The sequence below is a fragment of the Thermoascus crustaceus genome, assembly GCF_041956765.1.
Source record: "Thermoascus crustaceus strain CBS 181.67 unplaced genomic scaffold VTN00scaffold_1, whole genome shotgun sequence".
NCBI classification, from domain to species: domain Eukaryota; kingdom Fungi; phylum Ascomycota; class Eurotiomycetes; order Eurotiales; family Thermoascaceae; genus Thermoascus; species Thermoascus crustaceus.
This window is the reverse complement of record NW_027192527.1, coordinates 6,566,667-6,580,661: the sequence shown is the minus strand read 5'-3', so window position 1 is coordinate 6,580,661 and position 13,995 is coordinate 6,566,667. Positions and strand designations below refer to the sequence as shown.

At 49.8% G+C, this 13,995-nt stretch overlaps 5 protein-coding genes across 5 annotated transcripts; 3 read left to right on the top strand and 2 right to left on the bottom strand.

The window, feature by feature from the left end:
* Positions 1-55: 55 nt before the first annotated feature.
* VTN00DRAFT_2405 (uncharacterized protein) lies at positions 56-3,384 on the top strand (the record flags this gene model as incomplete). Its single annotated transcript, XM_069428620.1, has 3 exons — positions 56-1,095; positions 1,179-2,190; positions 2,242-3,384. The coding sequence occupies 3 exons, from the start codon at positions 56-58 to the stop codon at positions 3,382-3,384; spliced, it is 3,195 nt and encodes a 1,064-aa protein (XP_069293107.1).
* Positions 3,385-3,844: 460 nt separating this feature from the next.
* VTN00DRAFT_2404 (uncharacterized protein) lies at positions 3,845-5,521 on the bottom strand (the record flags this gene model as incomplete). The annotated part of the gene is made up of 2 exons (XM_069428619.1): positions 3,845-5,220; positions 5,464-5,521. The coding sequence occupies 2 exons, from the start codon at positions 5,519-5,521 to the stop codon at positions 3,845-3,847; spliced, it is 1,434 nt and encodes a 477-aa protein (XP_069293106.1).
* A 733-nt stretch (positions 5,522-6,254) lies between these two features.
* On the top strand, positions 6,255-7,202 carry VTN00DRAFT_2403 (uncharacterized protein; the record flags this gene model as incomplete). Its single annotated transcript, XM_069428618.1, has 2 exons — positions 6,255-6,720; positions 6,775-7,202. 2 exons carry the CDS (start codon positions 6,255-6,257, stop codon positions 7,200-7,202), a joined length of 894 nt encoding a protein of 297 aa, XP_069293105.1.
* Positions 7,203-8,302: 1,100 nt separating this feature from the next.
* Positions 8,303-11,414, top strand: VTN00DRAFT_2402 (uncharacterized protein; the record flags this gene model as incomplete). The annotated part of the gene is made up of 5 exons (XM_069428617.1): positions 8,303-8,524; positions 8,587-8,621; positions 10,502-10,906; positions 10,963-11,185; positions 11,268-11,414. The coding sequence occupies 5 exons, from the start codon at positions 8,303-8,305 to the stop codon at positions 11,412-11,414; spliced, it is 1,032 nt and encodes a 343-aa protein (XP_069293104.1).
* A 400-nt stretch (positions 11,415-11,814) lies between these two features.
* On the bottom strand, positions 11,815-13,528 carry VTN00DRAFT_2401 (uncharacterized protein; the record flags this gene model as incomplete). Its single annotated transcript, XM_069428616.1, has 3 exons — positions 11,815-11,998; positions 12,060-13,461; positions 13,513-13,528. 3 exons carry the CDS (start codon positions 13,526-13,528, stop codon positions 11,815-11,817), a joined length of 1,602 nt encoding a protein of 533 aa, XP_069293103.1.
* Between the last annotated feature and the right edge of the window lie 467 nt (positions 13,529-13,995).

Genomic DNA, 13,995 nt, shown 5'->3' with positions numbered 1-13,995 from the left:
CCATTGGGCATTGAGTTTTCTTCTCTGTCCCCATCGTGTATTGTTCAGTGCAACTATGATGGATGCAACGTCTAGCCAGCAGCAGCATCTTTCGCCGCCACTGTATACAGTGGACGATTTAATCTTCCAGCGAGCACAGGACTGTGGAGATGAGCCTCTGCTGGCATTCCCGGCATCAGAGCGTGGGCTTACAGACTTTGAGCATTTCACTGGTAGAGATCTCGATCGCTTTACAGATGCAGCAGCGAAGAAGTTCCTGAGTCTCGGTTTCCAATCTGCTGTAAGTAACTATACACCGTCTTTAAACCGTTCGTTCGTGGACATTGCGAGGCTTAACGTCTTCCAGGCGGACAATCCGGCACCTGTGGTGGCTTTGCTGGGCCACTCAACTTTCAGCTACATGGTTACAATGTTAGGATTAAGCAGACTTGGCTACGCTGTATTTCTGCTCTCTCCTCGTCTCTCTGTGAATGCCTGCGTTTCGTTGTTGGGTTCGGCAAATTGCCGTACTATGATCTACCAGCCCTCTTTCGAACATATGATCCGGGGCGTCCAAGAACAGCGGAGTGTCTCATTATATACAGTGCTCTCGCGTTCCGATTATGATATCGAGGAATCTATGTCCGATGACAGGTTCTGTCTCCAAATCGATGAGCGAGTTGCCCCGAATCGTATTGCATATATTATGCATTCCTCTGGTTCCACGGGCCTCCCGAAACTTATTCATCAGACGCACCAAGCCTGCCTCGAAAATTTTGTTTTCGGATATGGTACTCGTGGCTTCTCTACAGCACCCTTATTTCACACGTACGGCCATGCGACCCTTTTTCGTTCAATATACACCCGTGGAACCCTTTACATGTACAATACGAATGTGCCCCTGACATCACACAACCTCACATCGGTTCTAGAAAACGTAAAGCCAGAAGTCTTATTTGCTGTTCCCTATGTTCTCAAACTCATCGCAGAATCCCAAAGGGGACTAGATACATTGAGGGCATGTGGAACTGTTACATCATCAGGAAGTGCTTGCCCTGACGAGTTGGGAATCCTGCTTGCAGAGAATGATATACACTATGTCACTTCACTTGGACTGTAAGTATTCCCGGGGACATACATATCTATTTGCTTTATATCTCGTCCATACAGCTGCACAAATGATGCTGAGACGACCCTAGAACCGAAACAGGCGTGTTGATGAGCTCGAAGCGGGAGCGAGGTGACAAAACCTGGGATTATATGAGAATACTACCGTCCGTCAAGCCATATATCATGATGAAACCAATCTCAAACGATGTCTACGAGCTGATAGTTCTCGACGGCCTTAAGTCAAAAAGTACAAGCAATTCTGATGACCCGCCGAATTCGTTCCACACGAGGGATATTTTCTCCCCTCACCCCACCCTTCCAGATGCGTGGAAATACCTCGGCCGCTTAGACGACCGGGTGACTCTCGCAAATGGAGAGAAAGTTTTACCGCTCCCTATTGAGGGTCGTCTTCGACAAGATGCGAATATCAGGGAGGCCGTCGTGTTTGGAATAGGGAGAGACATACCGGGCGTTCTAGCCTTTCGGAGTGAGAAGGCCAGGGCGTTGTCCGACGACGACTTCATGTCCGCCATCTGGCCCGCGGTCGAAGATACCAACTCTCGGGCTGAAGGCTTCTCACAAATCAGTCGTGATATGATAGTGCCCATGTCAGCAGATGTGCAATGTCCGCAAACAGACAAATCCACCATCATTCGCGCTCAGGTATACAAAGTTTTCGCCGATCAGATAAACAGGTGTTACGAGAGACTTCAAAGCCGTGCAGGTGGCAGTATGCGCCTTGAAGAAGACGAACTTCGAAAGTTCCTGTCCGATGTTCTCAGTCATCGTTTGGGAATTCAAGTAGATGGTCCAGACACAGACCTTTTCGCAGCCGGCCTGGACAGTCTCAGGGCTATCCAACTAGTGGCGGAGATAAAAAGGGATCTATATCTTGCGGGTCGCGACGGTGAAGTCAATCAAAATAGCATATATGAGAAACAAACTGTGGCCAGACTCGCAAGGTATCTGCATGCACTTCAGACAGACATGCACATTCCGGATGATAATGAGGAGCTAGAGGTCTCCTCATTGGTGCAAAAATATTCCATTTTCTCAAAGCCCCATGCGGACGTCCCAGCACCTCCGCAGGGCTGGACAGTGGTACGTGTCATCCGATCCGATAACGAAGCGTGAGATTAACAAATTCGGCAGGTTCTAACTGGAGCAACTGGCTCTCTGGGAGCCCATATTCTAGCTCAGCTACTGCCTCGGGAGGACATAGAACGAGTATTTTGTCTTGTTCGCGTAGGGTCGGCGCAATTACCATTACAGCGTATACTCTCGTCACTCAATACGCGATATATAGATATCCCGGAGCAGTTACTTAGAGGTAAGGTAACCGGAATCGCTGGGGATTTTAGCCTACCGAGCCTGGGCATGCCACCTGATGTGATTCAGCGTCTCCAGAAATCTCGATGTCTTATTATTCATGCCGCGTGGGAGGTTAATTTCAATCTCGCTCTCGCCAGCTTCGAGAAGGAGAGTATTGCTGGCACCAAGTACCTCCTTGATTTGTTGTTGTCTTTGCAAACGGCCATGCAGAGCAGATTCGTGTTCTGCAGCTCCATATCCACTGCCGCCAACTCGCCTCCGGGAACGACGGTCACAGAACAGGCAGTCGAAAACATGGCGTATGCACAAGCCACCGGCTACGCCAGGTCCAAACTGGTTGCAGAATACATAGCACAAGCTGCAGCGAAGGCCTCAGCGGACGTGCGCGTGTTGAGAATCGGACAGATCGTTGGTGACAGTATCCACGGCGTGTGGAATGACCATGAAGCTATTCCCCTGATGATACGGTCTGCACGTACCGTCAGCGCACTCCCACAGCTGGATCAGAGATGTTCCTGGCTGCCAGTGGACCGGTGCGCCGCCGTCGTTCTCGAGCTGGCCGGTCTGGGCCCTTCGAACTCAGAGATGCTAACTGCATCGAGTACGCTCCCGCAGGCTCAGTTTTATAACGTGCTTCACCCGATCTCATTTGATTGGACCCATGAATTACTACCAGCCCTACGAGCTTCTGGCATGAAATTCGATGCCGTCCCAGTGCGCGAGTGGCTCGAACGGCTAGAACGCAGCGATCCGGATCCGAAGAATAATCCAAGCGTCAAGCTGCTGAGATTTTGGCAAGAGAGGTATGGGACTGGGGGATCGCATGAAAATAAAGAAACGGTACGATTCAGCACGGTAAAGGCACAAAGAGACAGTGTTGCGCTGCAGGAGGCACAAGACTGCATAAGTAGTGGTCTGGTGGGGAAGTTTGTGAGGCAGTGGTTGAAGACATGGAGTATGTAGACTGAATATTTATATTGACAAATTGCTGGTGGTTACATCCGACTCAGCGGCACCACCAGTCATTTCCGACTCCGTATATGATTTAGCAGACAACAATAGAGATCTGGCCATTCCCATCGATATTCTACTTGTCATTTTCCGGCTCAGCCTCGTGATTCTCATAATCGTCTTCACCGTGTCCTGGCCGCTTGAAATCATCATATCCGCACTGATCCCTCTCTTACGCATCCTGAATAGGCCGAAAGATACCTCAAGTTACTTTTTGACGGATCTGGTCTGGACTGCGCTGATAAGCGCGGGCTAATCTCGAGCTACATTATGCAGCCGATCTTTTTTGTAACTTTATCGTTATCTTCGTCCACATCACCAAAAATTTCTGGATATCCAAGCCCAGCTCTTTCGACGCCAACAATTTACCTATATAGCGACCTGATAATCATTCCTCAAACGGGGTCAACCTCTATAATACTTCCGCCGTCTCACCCATTTCTCGCTCCAATACAGCTCGATGCGCCTCGCTCCGTACACGTATCACGCACTCAAACGGCCTCGGCCGCACATTGAACCCCTCTGTATACGCGAACCTGTCATAGGTTCGCTCTGATCCGTCCTCTTCGCGAACTGGTAGGACGTCATACGCCCAGAGCAGCTTCGCCAGTGCAATGAAGAGGGAGTTCTGCGCCAGGCCGGCCCCAGGGCAAACCCGGCGGCCCCAACCAAAGGAACTGTGGCCGTCCTTGGACGGGTGTGGGGTGGTGCTCTTCTCCTGGGGTGTGGACGTGATGTATGAGCGTGGCATGTAGGGGAGAGATTCCGGAGGGGTGGAATCCGGGAGGAAGCGCAAGGGGTTGAAGTGGTGCGGGTTCGGGTAGTAGGTCGGGTTCAAGTTGATGGCCCAGGAGTTAGACAAAACCGTAGTCCTCTTGGGAATATAGTATCCTTTGTACATGTCGGACGCAGAGTTTGCGTGTGGCGTCCCACCCAAAACAGCGACGGGGCGGATGCGCAGGATCTCCGCGCAGAGGGCTTTGATATAGGGCAGCTTGGCGTCGTCTGTAAAGGTGGGAGAGCGCGCAGAGCCAACGACGGCGTCCAACTCAGCATGGGCGGCCTGCAGGGTAACGGGGTTTGTGACGAGCATGAGGACAGCGCTGCAGAGAGTGCTGGCGGTGGTGTCACTACCAGCGCCAAAGAGGGAGGCCGGGACGAAGGCGAAGTCGCGATCGCTGAGTAGCGAGAAGGCGACGGGATCATCTGCTCGTGCCTCGAGAAGGATTTTGGTTAGGGAATCTGGAATGTCGGATGGATGTTTCGCACGCTTGATGTCCTCCTGTACCTGGCGCACCAGCGCCATATTTACGGCTGCCTCAACCCGTCCGCGGTCCTGGATCTCGGCCTTCCAGGGGGCAAGGCAGTTGGGGATATACTTGAGGACTGGTAGCGTCTCGACCAGGAACCGTCCGGGTATATTCAACGATGCCGCATACTGCATGAATTCCAGGCGCTGGCGGATGATCTTGGAGTTCATCGAGTCAATTCGGTGCCTATACGCGATGCTGAACGCAACACTGGCTGTAAGCCGATCAATAAAGGCCTCGTAAGATGCCGGGTTGCACAGCAGAGAGTAGACGAGCGGCGACGCCTCGGCCTCCTGGACGGACTTACACAGGCGCAGTGCCGACGGATTCAGCGCCTGATGCAGCAACCTGCGACGGATCTGCCAGGCCTTGCCGTACGGCTGAATCAGGATGCCCGCGTTATCCCAATACAGCTCTCCCATAACGATAAACCGTGGTCGTGAACTGTACTTGTTGCTACGTTTCTCGAGCAGGTCAACTGCCACGTTGGGGTCCGAGATGATGACCGTCGGACGTCAGCCGATCCAGAGCGTGAAGATGGGGCCATATATTTGCGACCATTTTTCGAATTGGATTCAGGGGGCAGATTTTGGAATGATGAGCTTGTTCCCGAGAAATGGGGACGGGCGAGGCCCCGGAAGCATCAGAAGATATAGGACGTAGTCATGAACAAGCATGCTCAGGATAATAAAGAGTCCCAGAGTTGGAAGGAAGTACCAACAATGAAGATATGTGAGGAAGATAGATGAGAGTGAAAAATCCTGGGTGACTGTGAACATCTTGAGGTCAGAACCGAGGAGCAGGTCTGTCTTGTCGTGTAAGTATACTGTCAACGTATCTCACAGAACCAGAGAAAAGAAAATTGACCATAAACGTCACATCCGCGCTTTTCAACCACGGCCTGGCAAATCTACTATTCAGTGCGACATCGATGGATAAATATGCGACGGCTTGATGCTGTGTGGGGTTCTCTGGCGGGGAGACCCTTGCCCCGTGGGGTATCACTTATCCGTAGAGTAACCCCAGTCTTGACATGCATCTAGATAATCTCGACTTGCAAAGAACGAGACGGAGATATCCTGCTCTGTCCTCGATCTGGACTGTGGCCCTGCTGCGGGTTCCAATGCAGCATAGATTAAAAGCGCTTCTCCCCCCTTTCCTCACAGAATTCTCTTTCTTTCCGCATGTTTACAGTCAGGCGCAGCAATGGGTTCACTTCTCCGGTAAGGTACGATGTTAGAACCCCAATTGCCAGGTTGCCGGGGACGTTGTCGCCAGGTCGATTTGTCCATGCTGGATGTTGGGCTTAACAATGCGCGTAACGCGTTGCTGTGGCCACGGTTGGTCTTTGCACCAGACCACTTACACATGCATCGCTGCATGATGGGCTATCACAGTAAAGACTCTCGTGACCACTTTCTCTTCGCACCTGAAACCCATATTCGTCGCCGCTGCAACCAATCAGACTCGAATTTTAATTAATTTTACCAGAGGCTCTTAGTTGAATAAACAATGCTGGACTATCCCCGGATTTACCCGTCAATGCTGCCTGATGGCGCAAACGCTGAGATGGATTTTCGCGACACCTCCTTCTTTAAAGTTAACGATCAACTGCCAACACCAGCGCAAGTCAGGGCTATGTCAAATGGTGCTGATGAGACACATGTTCATCCGCCTCCAGTAATATTTGAGGACCTCAATCTACTTGTTAAGTTCGGCCAGTATGTTTATATTGCGGAAGCGCAGTGTCTCTGGGCAATTAGACGAGTGCTTCATGACGAGGTTCCTGTACCGGAAGTATTCGGCTGGCGTGTTGACGACGGTATGGTTTTCATATATATGGAACTGATCCGGGGAGATACGCTCAAGGATCGCTGGAATTCATTGAGTGTTGCAGACAGAGCAGCCGTCTGCGATCAGCTCAAGCGGATTGTGACATCGTTACGACGAGTCAAGCAAGACACTGATCAATTTATCGGTATGGTTAAATGCGTAGTGAAGGTAAAGAATTGTTGATTAACTCACTCTTTAGGATCGATCAATCGACAACCGCTTCTTGATACAGTTTTTGACTACCAACTGCCGGCTGGTCCTTTCACAAGTGCCCGTCTGTTCCATGACTGGCTCTCCTGGTTGCCGCAGAGTGGTCTACCAGACGACCTAAGATATAATGATCCATATCGATCACTCTTGCCCGATGAGGCAGAGATTACGCTAACCCATGGGGACCTCCACAGAGGAAACATCATAATTTCTAACACCAGCCCTCCAGAGGTCCTTGCAGTTATAGATTGGGGCCAGGCTGGCTGGTACCCTGATTACTGGGAGTATTGTAAAGCATGTTACACTTCACATTACGGAGGAGAATGGCGTATTCGATGGATCCCCGAATTTATTTCTCCACGACCGGATGAAAATGAGGTTTTTGTGGAATACATTATGCAACTTGGTGGTTTTTAGGGGGGGGTTTTGGCAACTGTTTGTTTCAGTCGTTTTGAACGTAGAAGATAGAGTACCCCATAAGAGAGCAAAGTTGAGTTCGCCTCCTCCGAGCCAAAATAGAGACACTTTCCGTGTACCATGATGGACTCAGTCTGATATTTTTCCTGGATTCCACACGCCTCAAAAGAGCTATGCATTTTCCTCTCCTCTTCAAAGAAGATGCGCTAGTATGAAACAGTTAAATCTTTCTACGGCGCCAGTTGTCCGGCATAGAGTGGACTCTCAGACCTAGGTATACTGGGGGAGAGGGTATTGGCTTTTTGCATGGGCGCCTGCACCCAAGTCTACCCTGCCGGTTGTGTTAACAGTCTTTTCCCAATAATGACATTGATTGGACCAAGCTGCACCACTTCTGATGTAGATTTTTCGAGACGCCCGTGTAGATGCCCACTTTGAGATTTGTTCTGGCGTTTACAGCGCATGCCGCAGATCCCCAAGGTTCGCGCCCGGGAGCTATACTCTCTACCAACCACAGAAACATCCTTGGGAGCTCATGCTGTTACACCGGTCTCTCTTATTTCCAAGCCTGAGATGTGCGGGTTTTCATGTTGTCCTGCGAATTGCACGTAAGAAACTACCTCCTACTACATGATGATGTCTCCATTGCGTTTTGGCAAGCGCGAACGAGACAGCCTGTGCTCAAGAAAGGATAAATGGCTGCCTGCTTCTCCTCCTCTCTCTGCTACTTATTTCCCTTCTTCACGCCCCTGGTGGGAGAGTGAGATCTACTACTGTGAGTATACCAGTTGGACTTCGAATGCGTCTCTTCCTAGAAATATGCGCTACTTTGTTGGCATGCATCCTGTCAGTGGCATCAATAGTGGTGACCCACAGAACTCATCGCTTCACGAGGTCCAATATCAAGATCTATCGACCCTGCTACAAAACAAAGGGGCCTAGAAAATCCTTGATACGCCGATTAACGACGATGGCCACACGCGAGGTATATCTTGCGAACATACCGCCATTCTACGGCACAGCATAGACATTTTGCTATTTTCGTTCCTTCGGTCGCTAGTCATGAAGTTGGACCTCTAATCAATGTTGTTGGGGCACCGATGGCTGGTTATCAGCTTGAGTTCAGGAGAAACGATCATCCAATGGACAATAGAGAACATGAGGAGCTGGCGCTCCTTGGACATGTCCCTGCGGCTCACATTGTCGATTTAACCGATTTGGGCATAGTTGTGGAGAGTACTGCAAGAGACAACCTGGAGAGAGTAGCAACACAGGTCCCTCCACCTTCAATGAGCCAAAGCTTTTTGGCCCCTGTCGACGGTGTCAGTACAATCATTCCTTCCCGATTACTAGCATCTAAGAATACCTACTAACTTTTATGTAGGTCAAGAACAAAAGATGCCAAGAGTGGACTATGGAGTACGTCGATAGGCTCATTCAGCTACATTATATTGAGCCTGAAGCCCGGAACAATGCACAGTCCCATCGGGATCCCCCAAATCATGGTGTTGGGTTGTAGCCAGCTGGCAGTGGTTTTTTGGGCTTAAGGAGACGATGCCTGGGTCTGAATGTATCGGATTATAAAGAGATGGGGGAAAAGTGACCAGTATGGGGGAAGGAGCCACATGCAATAATGCAGACTATTTATATGGGGATAGATCCAGAATATTGCCTCATGAAATTTACAGAAAAAAATGACGGGGGTTCTCCTAGGCGTATTGACTCTCCTTCATCCGCCACAACTTGTCGAAGAGCTTCAGACCAAAAGGGTTGCTTTAGCGCGTCACGGTCGGCATCTAATCAAAGCAATGCTCGGCTAAGTAAGGGAGCTCTGCTCGTCAGTGATGTACGCTACCGAGGATAAGTGATACGTCGAATTTTTTATGGTATATTGACGGAAGCCAATTGCTCCATTATATATGTAATCGGTCCGAAGTTCCCAGGTTTGAAATAGAAATAATATGTCTTACTATGACTGAAGATCTACACTCGGACAAATTTAGAGACTAGTGTAAGATAGCATCGAGCATTTGAAAATGCATCTAGAATACTGTCAAACATCCCTATTTTATTAAGCAAAGGTGAGAGAACGGAATCAAAGATGGCTTTCTTAGCTGCTTCATCGGCCAAAAACCGACGCTTATTGACATCTCCTTACCTGATGCACCTTTCATGATATATATCTTGAAAATGACGAGTTTCATGGTTGTACTAGGTGCTAGAAGCATTGGAAACGAGATATAATTAAGTACTAATACATCTCGACCACCTGTTTCCTGCATTCGATTGTCTGCCTGGCCAGCTGTCCATTATATGAATCTAGGAATCTAGGAATACAGCCATTCTTTTCTAATCTTCTACGGCTTTTTGTCTCTTTGCTCGGCCAGCACTCCACCCACGCATCAGCTATGATAAACAAAGCTTTTGGGTAGAAAAGACCTTGGGTAGCAATACTCCGGGATCATGCCGATGCCACTGCAACCTGGTGGAGATGGATTAACTTTAATTGACTTTATCTGAGGGTACCGTATTTCCACCGAGACTATAAGGAATTTCGTCCGTAGATTTCTTGCGGCGCAGCTCCTCTCTCTACTCTAGGTACCCACCTAGTAGAACCCCTGTTTGCCCCTATTCCGCATATAGAGCTACACCTCTTGTTCGGGTAAACGTCGAAAAAGAAAATAGAATATGTCAAAGCCAGCATTCTGCAGTGTACAAAAGAGGCATGTCAGTTGGCCCCTAAGCAACGACCGCCAGGATCAGTGATATCGACCATGTACGCTGCATGGTTCTCCGCACTAAATTAAATGAACCCCTCTTGGACTTCATGCACGCGATGAGCTAAAAGGCGGGAGGAACTGCGAACGCATACTATATCGGGTATGTGGACCACTCACTGCTATCAAACGTGGTTCACATGACACGGCCTATGAAACACTCATCATGGACGTGGAGAAATCGGCACAATTGCTCACGGGGACATGGAAGTAATATAAAAAGCCCTTGTATGTTCCGCACTCTTTGTAGGGGAAGCTTCTACTGTAGGCTCTCAAGACATTTCTGCAGTGAGACTTCTGCTGTTGTTGTCTGTTGTCTTCCGGACTTTGTTTGACCCCGAAACTCTCATTCCCGGCGGTTTGGCTTTGTAGAAATCAGAAAATGGAATCCTTTACACCGGATAGGTTGATCCGTGCCCCTAGATAGCCCTCGCGTCTATCACTGCTATACAACATTCGTCGTATATACCCGCTACTTCTCAGGAAAGCAGCCTGACTGACCGGTAATGTCTGTCCCAACAGTGTTGTATACATCAGCGGTGCCGGCTCAGGCATTGGCCGCGCTTCCGCGCTGCAGTTCGTCGCCGACGGCGCGCGCAAGCTGGCCATCGTGGATATTGTCAGCGGCGGTCTCCAGCAATCGACGGCCTTGATCAAGGAGCGCAGCAGCCATGTGGATCTTCTCAGCATTGTGGCCGATCTCTCCAAGGAAGAGGAAGTCCACAGGGTGTTCGCTGAGATCCAGCAACGCTTTGGTCGATTGGATGTCGCAGTGAATTGCGCAGGAATCACGGGCACCTATCTCCCAATTGAACAGCTCAGCAGTGCAGATCTGGATAAGGTCCTGAACGTCAATCTCCGTTCGCTCTGGCTGTGTGAGAAGGCCCAGATCGAGCAGTTCATGAGGCAGGAGGAGCGGCCAGTGATGTGAGTAAAATCCCCTGTAGTATCAGTACGTTAGTCACAGTGCTGAACGCTGGCAGCACCGGCCTCGGGACAAAGACTCGCGGCAGCATCGTGAATATTGCATCCATGCTTGGGACAATCACGATGCCCCATGCTTCTCCATACGTCATGTCGAAGCACGGAGTCGTTGGGCTCACGAAGACGGATGCTCTCGACTACGCCAACAGGGGAATTCGGGTCAATGCGATCTGCCCTGGCTTCATCCAGACCAATCTGCTGGATTCCACGGGCTGGGAGGCGGTAAGTCTTAATCTTCTGACATGTTTTACTTGGTTCGACTTTGTCTATTTGTAGGTATAAGATGGCTAATGCCCCGTTGCAGCTCGCACCGCTCTGCGCTGCCACCCCGATGAACCGCTTGGGAACAGCCGAAGAGGTAGCATTTGTCGTGACATTTTTGGCAAGCGACAGAGCCAGCTTCATGACGGGATCCGTAGTGCTCGCGGATGGCGGGTACACCGTGAAATGAAGGGAGGTTCTCGATGTTTATTCTTTGGGGACATGAATGACCACTATTTGCTTTCTCAAGTATAACTGTTGACGCCTTTATAAATATACTAGTGATAGCTCCGTTGCTTGCATTCACCATGGCCTTCTTGGGTTTAGTGGACGTTACGGCTGAAGAAGACTTGACCTCGAAGACGATATACCTTCCAATGGCAACGAGCGCATTCTGCTTATAAGACAGTTGAGGGTCGGCACAAGTCTCTACTGCCCTTAGACGAACCAAAATAAGTTTGCCAGAAACGAGCTGGTGGTAGGAATCATTGCCGAGCGTTAAATATTCGAGAAAAGAAATGTTGATATATAAATGCTAGCCCTCTAGCACCTTGAAACCAACTTTGCAAGCATGTTCCTGCAAATATTCATTAACTTTCACTCTCCTGAAAGAAAAAGGATATACCAACCTTGACCTCGACAAACGTGTCATCATACACCAACTCGAAGCGACTCGTGATAGCCGGTGATATGCTTTCCCACCCAGGACCTGGTACCGTAGCATACTGTCGATGCACAGCCGCTAGCAAAGTCTTCATCTCTACCATTGCCAAACTGGAGAACAACAAGCGTCAGCATCATACCACCGAAGAAAGAGAACAACCGTCTAACTTACTGCATGCCAATACACATCCTTGCTCCACTGGAGAACGGCCACCACCAGCGCTTCATATTTGCAACACCATCAGGATCACCAAGCCACCTATCTGGGTCAAACCTGAGCGGGTCCGGGAAAACTTCCGGATTTCGATGCAACGAGTAGGCCTGGCAGCTAGCTATTGTCCCGGGATGAAGTTTATATCCATCAATTGTCACCTCGTGCATACTCATACGTGGCTGCGACGCTGGGATAGGAGCATAGAGCCGCAACGTCTCCTTAATTACTGCGTCTAAGAATGGGAGTCTATCGCATACTTCCACACGCGGTATTCCATCGCTATTGATATCAGAATCTGTTAGTGAAGTCATTTCTGCGACGAGATGCTGCTGAAAATGTGCGTTGTGAGGCAACGACAGAGCCCAGATGGCGAACATGAGCGTGTCACTGGTTGTGTTCAGTCCGGCGTCCAGATGGTCTGCGCACTCCGCGACGATATCAAGATCAGTAAGTTCTCCCTTCCCATGAACATTATGCTCTTCTAATAGTTTCCTCATGATACCCTGGCTTGGCTTCCCATCATTGCCCTGGACCCAATTTGACCAGTATTTTCTCCATGCCTGCAGTGCATAGTCTTGGACACCACTGTAAGCAATTGGCTTGTCTCCGGGAAGGAGACTGATCTTTCTTAGTAAATACTGCGCAAGACCACTGCGTGACATTGCCCAGCTCGTATAGTTTGGAAAGTGAATCTGAAACCATGAGCGCTTGCGACGAGTAGGCTCGGTGATGTCGTTCAGTATTTCCCTATCAGAAGTAACTCCATCAAGGGCAGCCGTGGCTCCCCAGTCTCCAAAAACCACCCATGTGACATTATCGAAAGCGTAGTAGTGCAGACTCTTGGACAGCCCCATTGCAGTTTCCGGCTCCGATTTTATAAGGTTCAAGAACTGCAAAACCTTCGACTCTATAGACGCTGCAACGGAGCCTCGCAGTATCGTCGATTTAGAATAAGATTGGTTCAGCAGTTTCTTCCTCTTTGCATGTTCGGCAGAAGTGTGGAATGTGAACAGATGCTGTCGCCCGTATATATCGAACATCCTGTAGAAGGCCGGTCGCTCAAAGCTACTGCCAGCCCCGTAGATGGTGCGTAAGGCAGACAGTGAGTTGAAGGAGACTTCATTTGGCCCGATACGGACGACGGGGCCATATTTCTGATGTAATGTGTGAATCGTGCGGGTGCGAGTGCCGCGCCAGTCTTCGAAGGCAAGTCGCCACTTCGTAAAGGCGAAGGTCTTAGGACCGGGGATGCCGCGCAAGGCATCACCTATCAGACAAGCCCAGATGAAGTGGATGATTAGGAGGGAGACAAAGAATACCGGACCGATAATACCACAGCCAGTGACAAGGTGCCTCAGGACTTGCTAGACGTTAGCTTTCAGGTCGTAGAAGGCAATAGAGCACGCTGTACCTGAGACCACAGCCATTGTTTGTCATTCGAGTCGACAAGACGACCAAACGTAAACAACCCAACCTTCTCACGAGAGATAAGTGAGTAATCCCTATCTAAATACTGAAAAGAATCACGAGAGGACAGATAAAGCCCCTCATATATCGGCGACGTTGCCAGCGTTCTCGGGGAGTTCCACGTCCTCGTCTCTATCCGAGACGATCAGAAAAGGAGCCCAGACCAATCGACCAGCTATCGAGGTTGCTCCTAAGGTACAGGTAGCTAGGACACCCCAATCTGAATCGCGAACCAAGTTCAATTCCTCTGTTCAGCTGTCCTGGTCTCTGCCGCGGCGTTTCTCGTGGTCCAGTGTCGCAGCGAGAAAATCGAGCGGCTGATAGCGCTTCGGATAGATCGTCATCTAGCGTCTGAGTCTTATCTCGACATCGAAGAGTTTCAGCCGCCCGATACGCCAGGCCTAGGCACAGAGAATACGGAGAGGCT